The following is a 17593-nucleotide window of genomic DNA, read 5'->3' as shown; positions in this document are numbered from 1 at the left end:
TTAGAATTGGTCCACAACTTAAAAAAAACAAAGAAACCACTGAAAGTTACACCTCTTCATCTGTAAAGTGAAACCTTTATGTTGATGAAAAAGATAGCGTGTACGGTGTTTCTGTGGACGCTATTATTTGCAAAAGTAGGGGCAGAAATGAAGCATCTGTGCAGACATGACTCATACGACATTTACTTTCCTGTAGACGTGAGCCTGAATGAATAAACAAACTTCGAATGAGGGGAAACTGTTTTTATTGAAAGATGGTCTATAGTTGGCAACACTAGTTTCATATTTTGTTTTTCCAGTGACCGCATGTTGACCCATTTAAAACTTCCCATGACCCAAGTGTGGCTCCCAAAGAAAAAAAAAAGTGCTCCAGAGCTTCAGTGCTGGGCTAAATGTCAGATTTGAGTTTCCTAAGAATAAAGATAGAGGATTTTAATTCCAGGCTAAGAGATTTTCACTAAACAAATTCATCACCGAAGGTACTCAAATGCCAGCATTTGTTCCCTCAGTAGGTCACTGCAGACCATAATCAAAACCCCTAACAACAAACTGCATGTTTAGTAGTAAAGCAGATTGAGAAATGAATCACAAAATTAAATAAACTCATTAATAAATTTTTCCTGTCTGTTTGGAGTAGATGTTCCTTAAAATGACGGTGTAAGAAATGCAATAAAAAGGTAACACTGAAAATAACTGTGTGCCTTTGTAGCTAAAGCTGTTGCAACGCTCAGAATGAGGACCCCTCCCCCACCCTTTCCCGCCCTCTCTCCCGCTCTTAAAGCGGCAGCGGTCACTACCGCTACAGGCCTCGTTGGCGCAGTAGGCAGCGCGTCAGTCTCATAATCTGAAGGTCGTGAGTTCGAGCCTCACACGGGGCATGAAATTTTCTGTCTCTTTGTTTGTCCAAGTTGTTTATATGTTTCATAGATTTTAGAAAAAGAGTCTTACATGAAGTGTTTTGTTTGATAATGATAAGTTAAGATGAATAGGATTTATTAAACAAAACACATTAGACTCTAATGCAGTAAGTCCTGCAATGAAGTGCAGGCCTTACTGCTGTCTGTTACGCAGCCATCTGGGAGCATTTGTTATGACAGACAAACTCAGCAGGGGTTCGAAGTTCATTTTGTCAGTCCATAAAATCCTGGACGTTACAGTGATCCCATGCTAATCGCAAACAAACAGCGGAGACGCGCAGGAAATAAATACTACAATAATAGTAAACAATGATCTTATCAGGCACAACACTGACACGACAGTTTCATAAAAAGTAGATTCATGTTTTCATAACTGTATTTTTTACTTTTTGTTTTTAGAATATAATATATACACATTCAGCCAAAGGTTTTACTGAATAGTTTAATCGTCATTACATCATTATGGGTGCAAATATCAGTTGGGGTTTTTGGGGGTGGTCTAATGTTCGAAGGTTAACACATTCAGTGTATTTACAGGGTAAGGAAACTAAGTTTCACCAGATTTTATTCTTAATCTTTCTTCCATTTGTTTCTCCCCGTGTAACTAATCTTGCTCATCCTGCTCAGATTTTATTTGTCAGAATTTTGTTACTGAGAGGCGGATGATAAGGATAGGGAAACTGGAAGTCAGTCCATTTCATCAAAGGGCAGAAAGATGATGACTCAGTGACGCTAAATACAGCACCACATTGTGGTTCTCTCTCTGCTCGTGTCGCCGACTGCTGTGTCTTCTACCCTTTTATTTGTGAAAAGAAAGCAGGTCAGGGTGATTCATCTCAATCTGTGCGTTTCTGTTGTGAGACAGAGAGGACTGCATCCTCAGATTTCTTCTTCTTTTATTCCTTTTTTTTAGTGCCAGTTAAATCAAGTGGAAATCCACTAACGTGAAAGCTTCTTTGTGTGGCTTAGGAATTAAAATAGTAAAATAGTTTGATCTTATATGCCGTTTGTTCTGTTGTTGTCTTCCCTGATTATTTAAACCTCTTAAGTGTAGCTGGTTTATACTGGAATTTTATGTTTTGCTCTTTGCAAGAAATTGAACAAGACTGTGGTGTCTGTGTTTCACAACAATCACCACAACAGTCGCCTCAAGCTGCTTTATATTGTAAGAAGAAGACCCTTCAATAATAGAGATAAAACCCCAGCAATTATATGAACCTTTATTGAACCAGCAGGGCTCAGTGCATTGTGGGAAGCCCCCAGCAGCTTAGACCTATTGCAAGATTCAGGGTCACCTGATCCAGCCCTAACGATAAGCTTTATTAAAAAAGACATTTTTAACTGTCTGTCTCCTGAATCCAAACTAGGAGCTGAAAGCTGAAGGCTTGCCTCTTATTCCACTTTTAAATACTCTAGGAACCACAAGTAAGCCCTCAGACTCAGTGCACAAACTAACTGAAATGTCCTCTTTTTCTTCTCTCTCTAGTTCTCCAAAGAAGCACTAGCTAACATGTACTCTGCATACATTGACAACTTCCTCAATGCTAAAGATGCTGTGAGGATTGCCAAGGAGGCCAAGCCAGCGTTTCACAAGTTTCTGGAGGTGAGTGTTGGATTGAAAAAACTTCTTTTATACATAGTAACGATGCAAGTTTGTCCACTACCAGCTTTTTGTTAGTGACAAAAATGTAGCTTTAAGCTTTAAGTTATGTGTTGCTTTCAGTGTTCTCATTTTTTTTCTGTTTTATAACCATCATCCAGCTTCATTGCAGGCAGAGTCAGAGAGACTTTATTTATACCTAAGGGGCAATTCATATAGATGATACCTTGCCGACCATACATACAATACACAAACATCACATTGGGGAGGCAGGTCAGGCTAGGTAGCACTGGCCGTTTGACAGCAGGAGCAGCTGCTGTGGAACCACTTCACCATCTTGTGGTAGAGATGTGAATTACAGGATTGAGCCAGCTGTAGAGCCTCTGATACTGGTGGTTCTTATATCATCCACTTTGTCTTCATCCCCCCCTTCTTTTAATCTAACAGCAAAACATGCGTGAAAACAAGGAGAAGCAGGCTCTGGGTGATCTGATGATCAAGCCGGTGCAGAGGATTCCTCGATACGAGCTGCTAGTTAAGGTGAGTGATTTAAAAATCGAACTATGAGCCTGCTGTGAAAGTAACTCAGACTGTTTAGTGATGGAAAGCCCACTTAAACAGAGATGAATGTGCTGTTGTTTGTTCAAGGATTTGCTCAAGCACACTCCAGAGGATCACCCAGACCACCCGTACTTACTGGACGCCCAGAGGGACATTAAACGACTGGCGGAGAAGATCAATAAAGGAAGACGCTCTGCTGAGGAGGCAGAGAGGGAAGCCAGGGTCATCCAGGAGATTGAGGCACACATAGAAGGAGTCGAGCACGTGAGACATTTGCTTACCTCTGCTGATTTGAGCTTTGTTGTCTGAGCGTTATGTTTTTTTCTAAAGCCGCTTTCACCCAGCATAGATAATAAAAACAATAAAGTAAAACAATAACTTCCTTATATGTATGTTTGTCTCAGATTCTAAACCCCCAGAGGAAGTTCTTGAGACAAGAAATAGTCATGGAGGCGGTAAGAAACACTCCTGGAATTATATTATAAAGCTGTATTATATTATAAGGTGTGATCCTCTTGTGAAGGTTACATTTTTCTAACCCTGTACTTGTGTTCCTGTCTCTCTGTAGAAGACAGTGGGTGGAAAGAAGGATCGTTCCCTCTTCCTCTTCAGTGATCTGATCATCTGCACCACTCTCAAGAGGAAGTCTGGCTCATTAAGACGCAGCTCCATGAGCCTGTATGTAATGCACACAGGCCATCAGAGCACAGTTTCTAAACCATACTGCCCCCTGGTGTTAAACAATATGTACACCAGATGTTCACTTTTTTTTTCTCAATTACATCTTTCCTGTTTTTCCCTTCATCCCTCCTCAGATACTCTGCTGCCAGCGTGATTGATACTTCAAGTAAATACAAGTTTTTGTGGAAACTTCCCCTGGAGGATGTGGAGGTGGTGAAAAGTAAGACTTATGCTGCAGTTTGTGTAGAACATGGATCTATAAGTCATATCTACCACCGAAAAACACACAAAGAACCAAAATAATTTTGTTGTTTGGTACTTTGTTATATAAAATCACCTGGAGAAGTAATGTGGAATTTGCTTTTGCTGTTTATTTTTCACCCTTTTCCAGGCTCCACGCAGGCAACAAATAAGGACAGTATCCAGAAGATGATTGGCCGGTTAGATGAGGATCTCAGCACGCTGGGTCAGATCAGCAAACTGTCTGAGACCCTCAGCCTCCCACACCAGGTGCTGTGAAAGATGCAGTGACAAAAAACTCCATCGTTCTCTCTCTTTGCACATCTACTTTTCTTGGACACATGGAAACTTCTTCTAGTCTCCTCTTTGAAATATTCAGTTATATACAGGTTGTTACAGACATAAAGAAAAAACTTTATTGAGCGTTTCATCTTTTCTCTCTTTCGTCCACTTTTGTGCGTTTGCGTTGTGTTTACAGCTGAGTGTGCGTGGCACTTTGAAACTCAATTCTACCCTTTTTTCCTTTTCTTTCAGCCCCTAGACGAGGTAATAAAGGATCTGATGGCCTCGGTGCACAGGGAGCTGTCGGATAAACAGTCGTTGGCCTTCAGTATGACCTTCCTGCCCACGAAGCTGGAGTTGACCACTGCTTCTGCAGAGACAAGCTTCATTTTTGAGTTTGCTACACCCGACGCTCGCTCCAGCTTCGAGCAGGCCTTTGAGGAGGCCAAGAAAAAATTAGGTAAGTCGAAAAAAGTTTTAGAGTGAGATACAGTATTATTTTCTCCACTAGTTCAGGAGCTAAAGCATGTGGGTGATTTCATGTCTTGCTTGACTTTCTTTAAAAAAAAAATGCTCTTACTTCGATCTAAATATGGCTAATTCTTTTTGTGTCACGTGTGTTTAGCGATGAATAAGGACCAGTGGGACCCAGAGTTCCTGAAGGCCATTCCCATTATGAAGACCCGCAGTGGAATGCAGGTGAGAGCAGTGGGAAGCATTTTCTGTGAAGCTGCCCTTTTTTTTATCCACAGAACAGAAGAACTCATTACTTTGCTGTTTGTCTCCAGTTTTCATGCGCCTCTCCCAGCCACAGCTGTCTAGACAGCGGATGTGAAGTGTGGGTGTGTAACAGTGACGGATACGTGGGACAGGTGAGAAGAGATTGGATGCGATTATGCCATGTTCTCCAATCAAAGAGGAAGAAACAAACACAACAAAAAACAACATAATTTGGATTTTGTAGACTGATGCTGATGTTTCCTTTGCAGGTTTGTCTGCTGAACATCAAAGATGAGCCCACAGTGGAGGCGTGTATCGCTGTCTGCTCAGCCAGGATTATCTGCATTGCTGCAGTACCAGGACTTAAGGGAAGGTCAGTACACACACGCGCACACACGCACACACACACACACACACACATGCACGGATGTGACTGAGTGCACAGATAGACAGGTTGTGTCTGATTTAGAAAAGAATAAATCTGATGAAGGTCTTTAATGAAAAGTTTTTTCCAATTTCACTGATTTGTTTTTCTACAAAAAAGAAAGTTATTGTTGTTTCTTTTTAACCATATAAACTGGGCTAAAAGTCAGCCATATAGTATTACCTTTTAATGATCATTAAAAAAGTTGATCCATCTACTGTTCACTGAAGCATCATCAGAAATAGTCTCAGGGGATGGGTGGCTGTCAAGAAACCATCCTTAAGAAAGGGAAACACGGAGGAAAGGCTGAGGTATTCTTCATGTAATTACACAAGACCTGGTCTGAAAATCAGTGGCAACAGGTCTTAAGACTTCAAATCAAGAGGGGAGACGTGCAACATTCAGTGTCTACAGCTATCTGTGAATTATGAACACAAAAGTACTGTCAGGTTTGATCCACCATGCAGTACCACCTGGAAAGCTTCTCATTGGTAACAGGTTCATTTTTCTGCATGACAGTGATCCCAAACACATTGCCAATATAGTATAAGCATACCTGAATAGAAAGTACACACAATCCACACAGTCATGGATTGGCCTCCCCAGCACCTGGACCTTTGCATTATTGAGGCACAGAGACATAGAACAGAACAAAAAGGCAACCAACATCCAAAGAAGAGCTTTGAAGATGCCTGGAGAAATATTCCTGAAGACTACTCAAAGACATTACAAAAAACCTTACTTGAGAGAGTTCAGGCTGTGTTAAAGAATAAATGCAGTTTAAATATTATCAAATACTGACTTTCAAGCTTATTGTACAAACTCTGTTTTTGCTTGCTACGCTGTGTTTCCATCTATCCCTTCAAGTACCTTCTATTTCCCAGGACCTTTGCACAGTAGCCTATATACTGCTCCATTAAATCTGTTGAAGAATTTAAATACCAGTCGATATTAGACCCCACAAAATCTTTAATCTCAGTAAAAAACCCAAACAAACAAGATCAAGTGTGCATCTAACGACAGCTACTGTCTGTTCCTGACTTTATCTTAACTAATCGCTCTTGACTTCCCAGGGAGCGTGGATCAGAGCCTCCTCTTGCACCTACCTCTGTGGCAGCTGGTCACACCCAGCAGCAGCTCCTCATATCCATTTCTCAGTCAACTCCAGAATTAACAGAGCAACCCACAGGTGAGTTAGTGGCTTTCTAAATTATATCACTTCATGTTCTTCTTGCGTAAGGTCTTTTGTGAAATTTGTGAAAATGCATTGATTGTATCCAGGACCAGGGGCGGAGCTTGTTCCGTTTGACAGTGACGACACAGATGACGAAGACTCCCCCAGTCCCTCTTCAACCCTACAGAGTCAGGCCAGTCACTCCACCATATCGTCCAGCTACGGCAGTGAGTAAACACTTCGGTCACACACACTTTATTTACACCCTCACGGTCTCTACCATTCCTTCAAATCTCATCTTCACCCCAAAGATGACGAGGGTCCAGGCTCCAAGGACATGGCTACAGAGACCACCAGCAGTGAGGAGGAGCAGGAGTTCCCAGTGCCGAGCTCATATGGCTCTCAAGGGATGCTGGGGGTCGGTGGCGTAAGCCGCGTCCACGCAGAGAGTCCGATGGATGGCCGTGCCATGCGCCGATCGTCTCGCGGATCTTTTACCCGGGCGAGTCTGGAGGATCTGCTCAGTATAGACCCAGAGGCCTACCAGAGCTCAGTGTGGTTGGGAACGGAGGATGGATGGTGTGTGGAATTACTGGACCTGTGTACTCAAGCGATTTTAATAAGCTATCTTTGTTTGTTTGTTGGTGTACTGCTTTCACCTAATTTCCTATGTTGCTGCCTTTGTTAGCATCCACGTGTACCAGTCCTCAGACAACATCCGAAACCGTAAAAACAGCATGAAGATGCAGCACTCGGCTTCCATCCTCTGTATACTGTGAGTCTGCCTAGCTAACTTTAAAGTAATAGAGAATTATTCAAAAACAAATTTCAAAGGTCAGGAATGCTAGATCTTATTGGATACTATCTAAACCCTGCTTTTACTTTACCTCCTTTCATTTTTCCTTTTTACATCCTTCCTTTTTTCTTACTTCAGGTATTTGGACAACAAAGTGTTTGTGTCCTTAGCAAATGGAGAGGTGATTGTTTACCAGAGAGAAGCAGGTAAGGTCAACTGTGCACGTGATTGGAGTAAGCAATGGCTGAAAAAGAAAACGCTGTAGTGTTGCTTTTGGCATGCAGCACTTTTATTTGTCCCCGATCACAGCATCATTCCACTTCTGTCTTGCATCCTCACTTCACCATCCTGGCCTGGATCTTTAGTAAACTCTGTTACTGTTGATCTGGATTTGCAGGTAGTTTCTGGGACCCTCAGTCTTCTCAAACATTAGTTCTGGGTACACCTACAAGTCCTGTCACCAAAATGGTTCCCGTAGGAGGGAAGCTGTGGTGTGGCTCACAGAACAGAGTCCTTATCATCAACACATCTACACTAGTACAAGAGGTAGGTGGAAAGATTAGATGAGAGGGAAGCAGAGAAAGATCGGCTTTGTAGGTCAGAATCTGGAGGCTTTAGATTCACATCGGAATAAAAGGCCAGGCTGACGAGACTGACAAGCAGGAGCACTGGCGCGGAAGAAAGTTTACCCCCGTCTCTCTCTTTGTTCCTCCCAGCACTGGTTCCAGGTGGGCACTGACAGCAGTCGGTGCGTGACATGCATGGTGGCGTACAGTCAGGGTGTGTGGCTGGCGTTGCAGGGCAGTGCGCAGGTCAAACTATACCACGCTCAGACCTGGGAGAGCCTGACAGAGGTCGACGTGGCACCAGCTGTGCACAAGATGCTTGCAGGTATGCAGAAAGACTTTTTATGTGTTTTAGTTGTTTTGTAGTATTATAGTTCTTTTTATAACATTTTCCTTTTTCAAACTAGTGGAAAGAAAGTGTTTGTCATTTTTAAACTTTAACGGTGACCACTGTCTGTTATTAATCTGACTTTGTTTGGTCCCTGTTCAGGTGCAGATGCGATCATCAGACAGCACAAGGCCGCCTGTCTGAGAATCACAGCTCTGCTAGCATGTAAGGATCTGCTGTGGATTGGCACCAGCGCAGGTAAGAAAACATGTTTAAATGGATTAACCAGATTTTTAACTTGAATTTGCTATTAAATCAAGATTAGAGTGCGATTTGACATTGTTTTTTGTATGTGTAAATGGCCTGTATTTGTATAGCGCTTTACTTAGTCCCTATGGACCCCAAAGCGCTTTACACTACATTCAGTCATCCACCCATTCACACACTTGTGATGGCAAGCTACAGTGTAGCCACAGCTGCCCTGGGGCGCACTGACAGAGGCGAGGCACTGGCGCCACCGGGCCCTCTGTAGGCAATGGGTGAAGTATCTTGCCCAAGGCAAGGGCCCAACAGGCCCAAGGACACAATGACCGAGACTGTCGGTGACGGGGCTCAAACTGGCAATCTTCCGATTACAAGACGAACTGCCAACTCTTGAGCCACGATCGCCACCATGTGTGGCTCAAATAGCTCACTATGAGCTTCTGTTTTGTTCCAGGGGTGGTTCTTACGCTGGTGATCCCAGCAGTGAGCTCAGGAACTGTGGCCGGGACTCTGAAATTTCCCCTGGTGCCAATGGGCTCAGCCCACGGACACACGGGCCACGTCCGGTTCCTGACGTCAGTCGAACTACCAGAAGGGTTTGACATGAACTTCCCTCCTAATACAAGTGACCCCACAGGTTAGTGCTGCTTCCTTTTTTTGACATTTATTATCAAAAAAATTTCTAACTAGTACATATCACTGATGTAGTAAGGGTCATTCTCTAATTTATTTCTTTGTTAAATTAAAATATTATATTATTTGAATAATTACACCTTTCTTAGCCATACATTTCTTTTTAAATCAAATGTATATATATTTAAAATTAATCAATCAAAAACCTAAACACTACAAAAGTGCTCATCCCCACAGTCAGGTAAAGTGGACAAGCACTGTGTTTTGTGTGCTTCAAATCCAATAAGGTGTATATATCACAATCAATTCCTCACAGTAGGTCCATTGTCTCTCTTCTTTTGTCAGAATTTGTCTGTTTTATCTCATAATTTCATAAGAAGCTTTTAGTTGAAGTTGCTGGTATGACATATTTTACTGTTAGGGAATTGTAAGAGGGGAAAAAAGAATTATTAAATGGCAAACTGTAATTTAATGAGTTAAAAATCACGTAGATGTGATTTAATGCCCCTGAGGTTTAATGCCATTTTGTAAAAACCATAAAAATTTCATGTCACTGGTTTTACCTTCTTTATGGATTTGTAACAGCAGACCGTTACTTACGGACCATTACTTACTTGATGACTATTGCATGCTTCTTTAGTTAAATGTATAAAAAAGATTTTTTTAAAAGCATTATGCTATCATTTTTGTGAGCACATGAAGTCAACAAGTTACGTGATAATTTAGTTTAAATGTCTTAAATAAGCTTAAATTTATCTTAAGAGATCAATTTTAAGACATCTTGCAGACCCAAAACTGAACATTTGTGTAGAATGACTTTTAGGTTCGTACATATCTTTTCTATTTTGCTCCAGAAATATTCCAACTTCATTCATTTATGTTCAACTTTTAGGCAATCAGTCCCAAAACAGCAGCACAGTTGATGGAAGTCTCCAGAGGCGCGACTCCGCACGCCGCCGAGCTTCTGCGCACATCCCTCCGAAAACCAACCATCTAGTCATTTCCGGTGGCGATGGTTACGAGGACTTCAGACTGACTAATAGCAGTGAAACAGTGGGACGGGATGACAGTACCAACCACCTTTTGCTTTGGAGGGTTTGAGACAATCGAACTGTTAGTTCTACCGACCTGACCCAGCCTCCCTCTGGCTGAAATCAGCGCACAAGCTCCCATCACTCCTCACTTTTCGGTGTTGCTGTTGCGTTCTTCTGCTCGGTCCGCTGGTCTCTATGTGCGTAACGTGGCTGTCGACTCCCCGGACTTCCTAATGAGTACGATCACTTCAAATCCAGTTTTCTTGTGTTAATGTTTCTGATGATGTGCATGTCTGTGTGTGCTTTTTCGGTTTGTGGCATCGGCCGAGTATTATCGGCAAAAAAAAGGTGTTTAGACTGAAGGAGCCAGAAAGACACAGAGAAGGGGGACTTGAACTATCACAGATGGACATATGTTCAAAATGAGAATGACAAACAAGAAAAGTCGACTTGGATTCTGCAGAGTCTCTGCACACGAGGCTGAAAGCGGACATTTATGAAAAACTCTGGCATGAATCAGGTGAAGCATGAGCTTGTCCTTTGAAATTATGTTTTTTTGGAACGAAACACTTCATCTTAACTTGAGCTTCACATAAAACGCCTCCCAGCGATCTATAAATGATTATAAAAAAAATCAACAAAAGTGAAAGATATTAACACAGACTGTAGTTTGATGGATATTTGGAATAATGAATATGCCCTTGTTTTTTCAGCGAGATTTTAAGCATATCGAAGTTTTAAATGTCTGATCTTATAAGGAAGTGAAGGACAAACATCAATTCCACTGCCATCGATAATACATGTTACTGCTAACATCATCTTTCCTCCTGTTTAGGGAGAGTAAGCATCATTTATGTGCAATATGTGGCAGTAGAGGTATGTAACAAGACTGAACACATATACTCCCATACATTCATGCACGGCCTTCACTCAGTGAGTCAAGAGATTTGTGAAAAGCACGTGTGTTCTCTGTAGAAAATCACATCAACGTTTATCTTTTTTTCTTCTTCACATATTGATTTTTTGTTTAAGATGACAGAAGTGTAGATGAAGCAGTGTCCCACTACTGGTAGAGGAAAAAAAAAAGTAGATTGAAGACATTCCTTCTTAACGCGACTATGCCAAAGCCTTTTGTGTGCTAATGTGTTGACACTAAGGGATCTGAAAAGATTTCTTTTGCCGTGAAATTTTCAGTGTTTGGAGCGTTCTGTCACGAGGAGAGATAGGTGATCTTTAAAGATGACGATAGGCTGTGGTAGCAGATGAAGATAGTTATGTACAGTATTTATGGTTTTGATTTTTAGCACCGCCTTTTACAGCACTTAATTTATAGAAGATGTAGCTTCCACTTTTCTTTTCAAGTTTAATAACGAGGAGGCTCGGTTAACAAAACTGATTACCAGGAGACAGATCTGCACACGAGGGGTGTAGGGATACAGTCCGGTCATGGTTCGGTACGATTCACAAGACTGGGTTCTTGCACTGTTTTGCATTATTTCCCTTTGCGCTGCATCTCAGAGCAGCTTTTAGGCAGACTGAAAACACAGCCACTCAACCTCGTAATGTATGGAAGTTTGTTTCCGCAGCCATCTTTAAGAAAATTTTTGAGTTAGCACGTCGAAATTTTGATTTATTATCCTGAAATTTCGAGTTGCGTGGCTTGAAATTTCGACTTACTCAGAAAAAACTTGAAATTTCGAGATGTATTACCTAATAATAACTAAATACCTCAAAATTTCGACGTAGCTCTGTCAATGTCACAAACAAGCTTCCATACGATTGAGTGCCAACTTCTAGAATATGCCTACATTCTTTTCCAGCTCCACTGTGTGTATTGTGGCACTTTCTTTACAGGACATGTAGCGCTAAAATGTATGGATACACCTCAAACACACCACATCACACAGACAGGTAGCAGTAGCTGCCGGAGAACCAGATGCTTGTAATAAGGATGATAAGGACAAATGCTGAGCAACTGCACGTGCCTTCAGAGAGATAAAGGTTAAGCCATTTCACTTACACATGCACAGTGACGGTGAAAAGTCAGCTCTGCCTCATCTTATAGCAGTGGAAGAAAATCATGACTACAGCTTGCACACACACACACGCTCGCCAGCCAGGCTTTGGGGTTAATCTGAGATTGTCTTTGATCCCTCCAAGCCTAACAAATACTGCATTGCACCTTACCAGCCATCTGGGCACTTCTCCTCAGCTTTTCCCACATCCATACATGAGGATCCACTGTGAGAGATAGGCTAACAGCTATGAGGATTAGCTGGCCTTTGTGATAGCTGCTAACTAGAAAGCGAGCCTCTGTTAAAGTGTAAAAAAGTGCTACTTAAGTGCTCTGTTATCCAGTTGGAAAGCATTTTCAAAAAAGAGCTTTTTTTCTGGTTCCTCTGTTGAAGAAAAGTTCACGTAGCCTGTTAGCAAAAATTAAACGACTAGCTAAACATTTTGGGATGCATACTTATTCGGTTTCTTGTCGAGAATTAGCTAAAAAAGATTTATATAAATCTTGTGTGTTTATGAGAACAAAAATTAAGAAAAAGCTATCTTAAAAAAAACATCTACCAGTGTTTTTGAGGAAAGCTAATACCAAACAAAGTGTGTTGGAATTTATGTCGGTTTATAAAAAATGGAAAAAATAAAGCAGCGAGCTTAGCGGTTAACTAGCTAACTTTTTCTTGTTTTTTTCAGCTCATAGCGACTTCACTGTTTCCCATGATTATGGTTTTAACTTTTTACCATATAATGTGATCCTGGTGTCATGGTTTATGGTACACTTAAGTAACTCTCACAAGAAAAATAGAAGGTAACGGTTTAAAATTTTCAGTTTCCGCTAACTTTGAGGTAGCAGACATTTATTATTATTTTTTTAATGTTCAACAGAACTGATTAATGTCAGTGTGTCTGTGTGAAGAACTGCCCGAGATAAAATTTTGTGTATTTTTGCTGGCTTGAGAGCATCAAAAATCCCTGCAGAAAAGGAGTTAGTAGCCATATTGGTCAACAGTGAAAAAACATCTGTGCGCTGTCTGTGCTATATTTTCATGGTGTGGGGTCTAACGTAATTACTTATTTTCCTAAGCTTTAAAGTACGGAAGCCTGTTTCTGCCACTGAGAAAAACAAAAACAGACAAACAAACAGTTACTCAAAAGTTTAAATTTCGAGATATGGAGTCTGTAAGTCAAAATTTTGAGCTGCGTAATTTCGAAGGTTTGAGATAACCTGAACTTTGATATAATAGCTTAAAATTTTAAATGAGATCTACCTGGCTTTTAGTTTTGTGTGACAGAAACAAGCCTCTGAAGAAAAGAGTTTGGTCATGGTCAGCAAGTTTGAATACAGCTTTTTCATAAACTTAGGTTTTCTTCCGCCTTAACAGTATACTTTTACACTGCCTCAGTAGTCACACATGTATAAATGATTGAATAATCACATTTTCAGCAGGAACATTTTAACCCAGTGAAAATGAAACTGAACTCCTTCACACACAACCTTTCTTAACGTCTTAAATATGAAGTAAAAATAATCAAAATCCCGCCATCACTGTAACTATCAGCAACATGTATGTAAACCTCCTCATGCCCATTTGTGAACCGAGTCTTTATTGTTGTAAATATTGGTACATACTGCCTTTTTTCTGTAAATAGTGCACCCATGGTCCTCAAGTGTTGATATGAATCTAATGGCATATTTTTATATATTTGTGTAAGGTTTGTTTTTCCTGTTTGTATTTTTCTCCCCTTCCCCTCTGGCATGCGCTGTCAGTCATGTTTAAGTTATAACTGTCATAGATCTTACAAAAAAAGAAGGCAAGACGACCTCTGACAGATATTCATGTTTTCACTCCAGAACATGCTGATGTTTGCCTTGTTACAGATGTGACCAGGAAGGTAAAAATAAAAGTTAATAAATAAGAAGCTGCAGTTTTGCACTGCCGCCTGGTCGTAACTCTGTTGGACATGTTGCAGCTGTGGTGATGAATCAGAGTTGCTTCCTGTACGTAGCTGTCCTTGTTTTGTCACTGTGGTTTCCTCTTTGTAATTAAATCAGTTCACTGGCTCCAGTTTGTGCTCGTTTTCAGAAAGCTTGCACTTTACAACAAAGTATGTGTAGTCATGTGTGCACATTGCTCAAGAGTTGTGCGGTGCATTAGACATCATACAAGAGCTGGTTGGAAGGAAAAGTGTGTATTTCCCGACTGGTTTCTGGATGCTGCTGGCAAGTGGTGGATGAAATGAAATCAGCTGCAAAGAAGGTGCTTCACTAAATCTTCCTAGCGATTGCTTTGGTTGCTAGCGAATTGACACAGATGCCTGTAGTTTTTCACATTTCTCTGCAAATACTAATTGCCTATTTAATAAGTACAACTTTTCAAATGATGCAACTTTTTACTTGCAAGGCAAATCTTTTTGCAGACAAGTCTGTCAGTTCCAGTTAAATTACTGCAGGAATATGCTAGTGACCAAAGCAACCACAGGGTGGTTTTTGCCAACTGACTGGGGAATACACATTTTTTTGCCTAGCGACAGGTAGTTGTCAGGGTTGATTGGTCTGTAAGCCTCTGTGACTGGGACTTGATCAATTTTTGTCCCAGCAGCTGCCATCAACCTCCACCAACAACCCGCAAGTAGTTGGGGATACTCATTTTGCCCTCAGGATCCGTGGCTGTTAGATGGTTGCAGACCAGTCTACGCCTTCGTGACTTGAGATTTATTCACTTTATCCTACACTGTCACCATGATTATCACACCCCGAAAATGTTGGACAAATTAAGTGCTCAGATGTTTAGAGCCTCATTATGAGGCTCTGTCCATCCGTACACGGGTATTTCGGTAGCTTCATTTTAATGTAGTTTGCCGTTTTGTCAACACTTAAATGTTTAAGTAAATGAAAATGTATATTTAAAAAGAAAAATACCTTTGTTTGCGCTGTTATTGTTTCGCGGTTTCTCATTTTCCAAATCGCCATCTATTTTTTCAGCATGCTCTTGATAAGCACTGAATTTAGTATTTTTACGTGGACTGAGGTGTTTTTCAATAAGGTAGTTTTTGACTAACATGGTGATGTGATTCTTGGATGTTTATCCAAATTGCACTTTTTGAAGTTTTCTCCTATGTTTGATAGGAAAGTAGATAAAACGAGCAGAATACCAGTGTTTGTTTCTTTTGCTCACAGACATTAAATTAGTGGAGTTTTTCTATTGAAACTATGATATAGTGCAAATTGGTGAAAAAAATAATTCTGGCCAATATTCTTCAACAGTACAGAACACAAGTTACTATGTTCAGTACTGTACAGTTGCTACCAAAACACTCACTATGTCCGATTATATTAATTGAAAAACAGGCTAATTTCCTTAATTTTCATAGACTGCCCATAGCACGATGTTAAAAAGTAAGTCAAAAAGTTCATATACACAACAAAATAATTGTACATACGTACACGTTAATAAGATGACAAATTCGAATATCCCTTTGTTTCTTCTTTGTTTCTCACATTCATGAATGATACTGAGCTTACCCTCACTGCCTCATGACGACAAACAAAGTAACCCCTGTGATTTTCAGCAGGCTATTGCTACTCAACTGCCTTTTAACCCACTGACCTACAATGATGTGTATTGTGATATGATAGTCCTGCAGTATAATTGAATGCGGGACATTTAGAGCACACACACAAATCCACTTGTCCCTCCCTACTTAATGACGACTTGCACACGTTGCAGCGTCTCCACAGAGTATTCAAATGTACTAAACAGTGAGGATCTGTATGATGACTGAAGGAGTCAGCACAGAGATTTGTCTGTGCTTCCCCAGCATTACTGAGAAATATTGTGAGTCATTGCCTGACACCAACTCAATAGTCCAAGCAGTCAGACGATGGAAATCTACTTCATCGCTAATATCAGATGAAACAATACTGTATTACAGTATTTGAAAAAAGCAAGAAGCGTGTATGTGTACACCCAAGAGTGCCTGGAATTATAGATATTGTGATCAGTGTTAATCACTTCACCTAGAAGTGTTTTTAATGTTGTGGCTGATTGGTGTAGAGAAACTCTTGAACAAAATAAATAAACATTACCTTTATTAGGATTTTCCTTTATTTCTGTCATATACAGTTGTGATCAGACGTTTACACCCACTGGGCATCAATTTGTGGTAATTTTGGGCTTTTAATGATTCCTTGAATTTATTTTTGGATTTTCTCTAAGTAGCACAGAGTCAAAATTATATTATATATATTATATATACAAAACACCCCCACTAATATTTGGTTAAATGTCCTTTACTAAGTTGTATCTCGACCAGACACTTTTAGTAGCCATCAACAAGTTTCTGGCATAATGCTGGTTGGATATTTCACCACTCTTCTTGGCAGAATTCTTTAAATTGTTTCAATACCTGGCAAAGACACGGCTTTTATGTGTGGTCAAACTTTCAATAGGGTTGAGGTCAATGAGGTCACTCCAAAAGCTTAATCTTAGCCTGCTTTAACCACTCCAAAACCAGTTTTGATGTGTGTTTCGGGTCAATGTCCTGTTGGAACACCCAACTGTGTCCAACTTTCAAATGAGAAGTTGAAGAATTTGGAGTTAGTACTCCTTTTGGAGCAGTAGCTTCTTTCTTGGTTGACACCCTCTCCGTCCATGGTGAGGTAAAACAGGGTTCTCTGTGGAAAGAGATGTTGGTGTCAGGTTCCTGGGTTGTTTCCTGAAAGTCCTAACCAACTTCCTCTCATCTGACAGTGACAGTTTGGGTCTTCTTCCAGATTCTGGCAAAGAGGCAACACATCCGAATACGATTATTCGGAATAGTAATCTTGGAATCTGCAGGTGTTTAGAAATGGCTCCAAGAGACCTTCTGAACTTGTAAATCTACAATTCTGCTTCTTAGATCTTCAGAGTTTCTTGGACTGTCCCATTATTCTGAGAGTTTGTCAGGCCAATAACTGCTGTCAAACAAATTACTTTCATGACAGAAAAGAGAAACTACCAGCTGAAGTCAATCATGATCACTAACAAGAAGTTAGGCCTTGTCCTTGTCATGTTAAAACACATTATACACTTATGTATGCTGAGGGCCTGCACTGCACTGAAGCCCTCACTTCATAAAACTAGAAAGATATATGCACATGCACATCCACATCAAGGGGTGGGTGGAGGGGCCAGTTGCTGGGAAGAAAACATGCAGACAGTAAAAAAAGAAACAAAAACACTTGGTCACTGCTGGGCTCCAGTTTTATGTATTTAATGCACCACAAAAATGAAGGTTTCAAGCATATTTGCTTTTCATAAGACACTTTTACACTTAGTGGCTCTGCTACTATTTTGAACCGTGAATCATTCAAAACGACTCCAGGA

The 17593-nt window shown here is 40.7% G+C and overlaps 1 protein-coding gene and 1 non-coding gene across 2 annotated transcripts in view; both read left to right on the top strand.

Moving 5' to 3' along the window:
- arhgef17 (Rho guanine nucleotide exchange factor (GEF) 17) overlaps window positions 1–13132 on the top strand; it is a 64865-nt gene extending 51733 nt beyond the window's left edge. Inside the window, exons 5-25 of the mRNA XM_026191408.1 lie at window positions 2404–2520; window positions 2965–3057; window positions 3166–3342; window positions 3483–3533; window positions 3647–3756; window positions 3894–3979; window positions 4151–4269; window positions 4534–4741; window positions 4907–4980; window positions 5070–5153; window positions 5271–5374; window positions 6499–6614; window positions 6707–6826; window positions 6911–7178; window positions 7288–7374; window positions 7534–7601; window positions 7793–7941; window positions 8112–8286; window positions 8452–8547; window positions 9008–9190; window positions 10079–13132. Coding sequence (XP_026047193.1) covers window positions 2404–2520; window positions 2965–3057; window positions 3166–3342; window positions 3483–3533; window positions 3647–3756; window positions 3894–3979; window positions 4151–4269; window positions 4534–4741; window positions 4907–4980; window positions 5070–5153; window positions 5271–5374; window positions 6499–6614; window positions 6707–6826; window positions 6911–7178; window positions 7288–7374; window positions 7534–7601; window positions 7793–7941; window positions 8112–8286; window positions 8452–8547; window positions 9008–9190; window positions 10079–10287 — 2694 coding nt within the window. The 3' untranslated portion in view covers window positions 10288–13132. The remainder of the gene's footprint in view (window positions 1–2403; window positions 2521–2964; window positions 3058–3165; window positions 3343–3482; window positions 3534–3646; window positions 3757–3893; window positions 3980–4150; window positions 4270–4533; window positions 4742–4906; window positions 4981–5069; window positions 5154–5270; window positions 5375–6498; window positions 6615–6706; window positions 6827–6910; window positions 7179–7287; window positions 7375–7533; window positions 7602–7792; window positions 7942–8111; window positions 8287–8451; window positions 8548–9007; window positions 9191–10078) is intronic.
- On the top strand, window positions 806–878 carry trnam-cau (transfer RNA methionine (anticodon CAU)). The gene has a single exon. It is a non-coding gene; the product is annotated as a tRNA-Met (tRNA).
- Window positions 13133–17593: the final 4461 nt, after the last annotated feature.

Source organism: Astatotilapia calliptera, chromosome 14, assembly GCF_900246225.1.
Source record: "Astatotilapia calliptera chromosome 14, fAstCal1.2, whole genome shotgun sequence".
Taxonomy (NCBI): domain Eukaryota; kingdom Metazoa; phylum Chordata; class Actinopteri; order Cichliformes; family Cichlidae; genus Astatotilapia; species Astatotilapia calliptera.
This window is presented reverse-complemented; position numbering and strand designations above follow the sequence as displayed.